The sequence below is a fragment of the Electrophorus electricus genome, chromosome 18 (genome assembly GCF_041902795.1).
Source record: "Electrophorus electricus isolate QZ-2024a chromosome 18, ASM4190279v1, whole genome shotgun sequence".
Taxonomy (NCBI): Eukaryota; Metazoa; Chordata; class Actinopteri; order Gymnotiformes; family Gymnotidae; genus Electrophorus; species Electrophorus electricus.
Genome location: NC_137514.1, coordinates 13,332,653 through 13,340,000, shown reverse-complemented (window position 1 = coordinate 13,340,000; position 7,348 = coordinate 13,332,653). Strand labels below are relative to the sequence as shown.

Sequence of the window (7,348 nt, the reverse complement as noted above, 5' to 3'; positions counted from 1 at the left end):
TCTCATAGTTTCAGTTTAAGGTCAAGATGATAGTACATGTAGGCCTAGAATCTCAATACATTTGAGGAAGGAAACTACTGAAAAATGTATTCTATTTACTACACAAATACCTGTTAATTTATAGCTTACTGTATGTGCAAAAAGGTTGTATTTCATATCCTCATGCAAAAAAATTCCCACAGGACTTTGTGAGAGCTATCACAATATGTTTATATCCATGTCTGAATGAGCTGCTTACCCCTGGTCCTGCATTTCCTTATTAACAATCCTTGCATGCATAAGAAACATTATCAGAGGCACTGAAGAGGAAAGAAATTGCATGTCAGGCAACATTTCCTTTAAGAGGAACACTTGTGACTTTAGTTGGGCGGGACCAGTGCTTTAAGTGACAAAGCATTACAGGGATCAAGGAAACATGAGAGAGCACGGGTGAGGTAAGAGCATCTTCACTCATTTTAAGTATTACTACATAAACTGCTTATTAACTGGTGTGCAGTCAGGTTCTGGTACAAATATATTTGTAACAAGAAGGAAACAATGTTAAGCATAATATGAATTGCAGTGTCATGGCACCTTCTTACAAATTAAAATTAATATCGAATGAAACTTATATGGTTATAAGGTTTGGTCCTAGGGTCTGTGGTGTTTGTTGTCATGTGTAGACATCATTAATGATTCAGGCTCAAATTGTAAATTGAATACATTATGTGACAAATATATTACTAAATCTTTAAATGGGATTGGCTGCATAATAAATACATTGAGTAAGGCTGTAGTGCCACTATGGCACTATGGTCTTTACTAAGCTACCCTTATCACAAAAAGACTAGTTTACTTAGTTATCTATCTATGATCATCTATGTAACAGTTATTCATGATACTTGGAATTGATAGCTAACCTAATCACAAAGTTGTTGGTACATGATGTTAGTTGCTGTTATTGGTCATGTTACTTTAGTGATAAGCCTTTATTGGTTATGTCATGTTCAAATCAATGTGCACACTTATCCACGGTGCAACTGGGCAGTGCTGCCTGGATGGTCCTGTTGCCTAGATTGTTTTTGCATTTAACTGAAGACATCCAGAATTCCAGTAATCAAGATCTGCAAGAATTTGCAACATCATGGCCCAAATATAAGTGCACTGGTGGCCATCAGTGGGTTATTACCAGACTATAATTTTCATGGTAGTCTGGACTACCATGAAAATTAAAGTCTGGTAATAACCCACTGAATCCTAAGTTTTATTATCAACCATTACAAGTAACAACTATTGCAAGTCTTACAAGTTAGGATGCATAACATGAAAACAGTAGCCTATGACCTACAACTGTTCTCTCTCTCTCTCTCTCTCTCTCTCTCTCTCTCTCTCTCTCTCTCTCTCTCTCTCTCTCTCTCTCTCACCAATCAAATGCACAGCAATGGGAAGCACAGCAATGGATATTGTATTTTTTGGCAATATTACCAATGAGAACTGCACCAATGTTGGCTACCTTATGATGATTTACTACCTACCAGTCATGTACAGCACTATTTTTGCAGTGGGTGTGCTGGGAAACGTGACTTCATTGCTGGTCTACGTGACCAAGGTACGGCCTTGGACAAGCAATGGTATCATCATGATCAACCTAGCCACCACCGACCTCTTGTACGTGCTCACCATGCCATTTTTAGCATACTACTACGCCCGGGGTGTCTCATGGACGATGGGCGAATTCATGTGCCGGTTTGTGCGCTTTGGCTTCCACTTCAATCTCTATGGCAGCATCCTCTTCCTCACCTGCTTGGCTGTGTTTCGGTATGTGGCTGTGGTGCACCCGATGCAAGCGGCAAGGGTTAAGAAAAAGCGATGGGGCCTGATTGCATCTGCAATCACCTGGATTCTGGCAGCTGCACAAGTGGTGCCCATGTTTAATTTGATCTACATCGTGGAGCAGGACAACACCACCTTCTGCCTCGACCTGGCCAGCAACAACCCACAACAAGTGTGGTGGTACAGCTGGATGCTAACGGCCCTGGGCTTTCTACTACCTTTACTAGTGGTGTCTGTGTGTTACACATGCATAGTAAAACAGCTAGCCACGGGGCCACACACTCAGAGCTGGAGCCATATTAGGGCAAGGAGGCTCATAGCACTAGTAATAGTATGTTTTGTGGTTTGCTTTTTACCCTATCACATATTACGCACACTCAGAATATACACAAGGCGCACACCTGATTGTTCCTGCATGATGATGAAGTGTGTACAGGCAGCTTATGTAGTCACAAGGCCAGTGGCTGCACTCAATTCTATCTTCAACCTTGGTCTATACACACTGGCAGGTGATCGCTTCAAGCAGGCACTTAAGTCTCTTTTGAGCAAGAAGGGAGACAACAACCCTGGCAACAAATGACCCAGTCACTTGTACTACACAGAGATCACTCGTACAACACAGAGATCAACCGAGCCCTTACAACAAAAACCATACATGTCCATTTACAGTTATTCCACATTCTACAAAACAACAGTTTAAAGCATTTGGGCAATTCTTATTTTTAAATGCCCATATGAATGACTTAAGGTAAGTCAATATAAAGCATATTTAGTATTTTAATGTAAAGGTTGTACGAATGTTTTATTGAGAATATTTCTCACATTATCTCACATTCTCACATAAGGCAGCTCTTCAATACATGTAAATATATTTTTATCCTAATTGCCTATAGAAGAATTTCTTGAACTCAAGAAATTTACACACGCATCTTTTAAAATACAAACCAGTGGGTGACCTTACCTGTCTCACTCTCCCAGACCCTGCTGGAGTACTTGGCCTTCATACACTTACTCAGAACACCAATGCAGTTTTCCTTCTCATCTATGGCTTCACAATGTCTTCATGATGGACTTGATCTGATACGTGTCATGATCTAATGTGTCTACGTTCTGATTCAGCCATAGAAAAATAGACAGTGTATAAAAACTTTATTATCTTTTAATTTTTTTATTATTGTATTATTTATTATTACATGTTATTACATGTTTTTGATGGACTTTGATATAAATATATCAAATATAATATATGATTTGGCTATTTTCTTATTTTTTTATTTGTGTCTTTGGGTTTCATGTCTAACCTGAAAAGGGTTAAAAAAAAGTCAAACTGATTTGGGGAAAATCACCTTTTTAAAAGCATATATGCACATTCCTGTGTTCTTTTTTTGTATCACACAACTTCTAGTAAAAAAGAAAAGAAATTAAGAGTTTTAGATATTGATTCTGGACTATAAGGGTTCATCTACTGTTTTGGTTTTCATTCAGGGGAGCTTAATTTAACAGAAGTATCAAATGGGTTCAGTGTTATCTCTCTTACAATAGTGTCTATTAAAAAATAAATTAAAAACAGATGAAAAATAGGTTTCAACTAATAAAAGGTTACATTATGATAGAAAAATCAAACGTCAAAGAAAAAACATTTAAAATATTATATAAATCATTCAGTGTTTAATGACGTTTCACATTTCTCCTGGTACCGGGGTGTTCACTATGGACGCTGGTGTTTTCTGTAACCTACCATACCTGATCTGTTTCTTACCCAACCCAACGGTTGAACAGGATTTCCTATAGTAGGGTTGAGACTAAACCCTGTGACACTATGGCACCTCAAGGCTGGAAATTGTCACCCTAGAATTTGGTAAGTGTAAAATGTTTTGTAGTAATGTGGCTACTCTGCCCTTTCTGTGCAGTCCTTTCCATTATGTTCTATCATGACAACACATGACACATGACATGTTTAAATCCAGTTGGGCATAAAGTAAAATCAGAAACATTATCTGTATAACAAAGGACACTATCAAAGTTACTATCACAGTTGGGCATGTAAAAAAAGCAAGAAACTTTCTTATCTGTATGTGGGAACTATCTTTTGCATACCATACCCATATACTACGCTTGGTTTTTGAAAAGAAAGAGGAAATAGTCTTGATTTACTGGAAACAGTATCACCCAAAGGAGTGTCTGCAGACATTTACTAAGGTTTGGTTCTTGGAATACCCTGAACAATACCTTGCAGAAAATTACTGGTGTATTTGATTCTGCAAACTGCTAAGGGAAAATTTTTTATGGCCATTTTACCTTGAGTCAGCTTAGTTTGCGTAATAGCATATAGTATAGCATATTTATTTACAATGTAGTGTAATAGTAACAACAACAGTAATTATAGCAATTTTGCTTATCGTATATATTAAAATGCATCTCATTACAACGAAGTTAAAAAACAGTCCACTTGAAAAAAGTTTGGAAATTGAAGAGATCACATTCAGATATAATGATTTTTTTGCCCATTTAATTATTATTATTTTTTAATCAGGTCTAAATGTCATCTTGAAAAAATATTATAACACAACATATATCATATATGCTATATATCAAGTACTACTATATCAATAACATACATCGTGTAACATATATCAAATACTAATACTAATGTCTGAAGAAGAATCCAGGTGAGAAACTGCCATCAAAACTGGGGAACACAAGGAGAAACAGGAGAAAAATACTGTGTTTCTCTGGAAACTGTGTATCATAAAAATCGCACTGTAGTACACAAGGTTTGCAGATATGTATATATATGATAAGTAGAAATATTAAAAATTGTAGTGAAGCACACAGAGTTTCCATAGAAACAGGATGTTTCGGAGAGGGCCCTCATCAGCTGTGCAAGCAAAGTGCTTCTGAATTGGTAAAAGTTCTGAATTCAGTGCTACTAATTCATCAGCCCTTTGTATGTTTCTGTTTCTCTGGAAACTGTGTACTTTACTACAATTTTTAATATCTCTGCTTACCTTGAATCTTCTTCAGATTTTATATATATATATATATATATATATATATATATATATATATATATATATATATATATATATATATATATATATATATATACGCACACACACACACACACACACACACACACTTTTTTTTACTGAGCATATTATGTATCCTTGCAACCGATGCCAACAAGGGAAATATATATTATATAATGCTTTCCTTAGTATATTGCTTTCCAAATACAAGGTGAAAATAATTACTCCACATAATGTTCATATGCAGGTTAAACGAATTCCCCAAGGAACAAGTGTACTATTACATGACAATCATGTTGTAGTATAGCATTTTATAAATCTAGAAAAAAATCATTTGCTTCAAAGAAATTTGTATTGTATGTGCACAAATCACTGTTGTTGTTTACTGACATGGTAACAAGGAAGTATTTTTTTTTTATCAACATGCAATTGCTCAAAGCCAGCTCACAATACTCATTTAGAAACTAGTATAGTTGTCATAGAATTTTAATACCATAGAGACAAAATAGTCTATTAAGTGATCATGAAGTTATAATACAATGTGAGGAAAGGTAAAAAGTGAAAACGATAGGCCTAAAATGTTGTATGGGTCCTATTCTGAGAAAAATCCCTACAGCAAGCAATCAGATCTCAGCAGGAAGAGGCCTTGGGAGCAACTTATTCTTAGGTATGTAAGTTATCATCAACTTCAGCCCCACACCCTCATGAAGAAACAGAAAAAACTATTTTAGACTAGCAGTGCTCAAGATCCTTTTACTTCTGGCATTAATTTAGCATTTAAAAAGTGTCAGCTAAATGCTGAAAAGGAAAATTTAATATTTGAAAAAGAAATTCTTTGCTTGTTTAATTCTTTAATTGTTTTTTAGTAAAGTGAGCAATAAAGATTTTGTATTTCAGTTTGGCACCTTCTGCATGTCATTAATGAAAAGTAATAGCATTTGTATACAGCATTTTGCATTCCTCATTATCATGGTTCTTTTATAATGCTGGCATGGAATCTGCTGCAACCCTTAAAGCTGAAGACCCTACTTGGGGTGACTCATTTCCATTCAAGTCATATATAAGATGGAGGTATTCCCATTGAAAACTGTTCTCATTTTAAACAGACAGAAGCAAATCCTGTTTTTATTTTTGGTTGATAGTTTTTTTTTTTACCCAAGTTTTCTTCCAGTGTTAGTATTCCATTGTATACTTTTTCAGTTTTTCAGTTGGTTTGAAAAGATAAGTTCTCTGTGGCTTCAGATTGCATCATTGAGTCACTGAGAATCCTGTTGTTTCTTAAAACCCCATTATACTTGTCATGTTACGGCCCCTCTCCCCAAACGTCTCCCTGTGTGTGCGTGTGTGTTCGTGCATGACCACACCCTCCTTGCGGTTCACACCTGTCGTTAGCGTGTATGTATATAAGTACTTTGTCTACATACTAGTTTTGTCATTGTTTGAACCAGGTTAGCTTGCTAACCACATCTTTGTCTATGTATATAATAAAATGTTTCGTTGTGTCAGACACAGCTCGTCCCCGCATCCTGCTTTGCCTCCGAACGTCACAATACTTCTGCACATGCCACAGGTGGTAAGGAGACATCTGTATAACATCTGGATACATTCATTGTTCTCATTTACTTGTCACATTTACTAAATGCTACAATACAGCCACCTACTGAATGATCTTAATAACTACATGTCATACTGAAGTGTTTGACACCAAAGCTTACTCATAGCAAAGAAGATACAAAGAACAGTTTACTTATAAAAAAAAGTAACATTTTCAATGTAATTTTAAAGATGATAGAAATATAAAACATTGAATTTACTTGGTGATTATCACTGATATCAATAACCTTGTAGACTCTGGATATAGTGTCATGTGAACAGATACAGTAAGCAATTTTGTTGCTGCGCTGGTTTAATCTTAGTCAAGCAGTTATCCTAATTTTGTTTTTTTTTTTGCTGAAGAGTAGGGTGGTTGTTGGTTAACTGAAAATAGCTAGCTATAATATATACAATACGATGTGTCAGCATTCACCAGTGGGATTAAAAAAACATATCAACCCACCCTTATAAACCACTATCATTAAATGTAATTAGTGAAAGTAACACTGTTGCTACTGAATTTGGTTTTTAGAAATAGATGAAGACAAGCTTCTACTAATTTCTGAAATAAATTTTATCAGGCAAATTTGACCCAATATCATAATGTTACTAGATGACAAATGGACTCAAATAGCTATTGTTAGTTAGATAGGCAAAAAGTTAAAGTTTACATGTTAATTAAACTAAGGTACCCTACATATAAAGCATGTAAATGTTATCTTAGGCCAGCTGGGTTTGTTGTACTTCACCAAGTACTTCCCTGATAACCTTTTTTTTTTTTTTTTTTTTTTTTTTCTTTTTTCTTTTTTTTTTTTTTTTTACGAAGAAGGTAATAGCCTCCCTAGTAGAGATTTAACTTGTATTAGGGTGGGTGATGAGGAGACCATTAAAATGTGCCTGGGGTTCATTTTGTG

General features: G+C 35.5%; 1 protein-coding gene and 1 long non-coding RNA gene across 3 annotated transcripts in view; one reads left to right on the top strand and one right to left on the bottom strand.

Annotated features, from left to right (window-relative positions):
- The window catches only part of LOC145652127 (uncharacterized), a 5,204-nt gene extending 4,878 nt beyond the window's left edge, over positions 1-326 (bottom strand). Inside the window, exon 1 of the long non-coding RNA XR_014118342.1 lies at positions 239-326. This is a non-coding gene — a long non-coding RNA (uncharacterized LOC145652127). The remainder of the gene's footprint in view (positions 1-238) is intronic.
- A 41-nt stretch (positions 327-367) lies between these two features.
- Positions 368-3,104, top strand: LOC113574942 (2-oxoglutarate receptor 1-like). 2 transcript variants are annotated; one of them, XM_081701690.1, is made up of 2 exons: positions 368-434; positions 1,419-3,103. In XM_081701690.1, exon 2 carries the CDS (start codon positions 1,421-1,423, stop codon positions 2,390-2,392), a length of 972 nt encoding a protein of 323 aa, XP_081557816.1. In that variant the 5' UTR covers positions 368-434; positions 1,419-1,420; the 3' UTR covers positions 2,393-3,103. The 2 variants fall into 2 exon arrangements, 1 of the variants encoding a protein (XP_081557816.1); XR_014118341.1 differs by lacking the exon at positions 368-434 and having other exon boundaries at positions 1,182-2,560; positions 2,791-3,104.
- Positions 3,105-7,348: the final 4,244 nt, after the last annotated feature.

Coding starts and splice junctions, on each gene's coding strand:
- LOC113574942 (XM_081701690.1), top strand. CDS start 1,421: ATGGGAAGCACAGCAATGGATATTGTATTTTTTGGCAATATTACCAAT.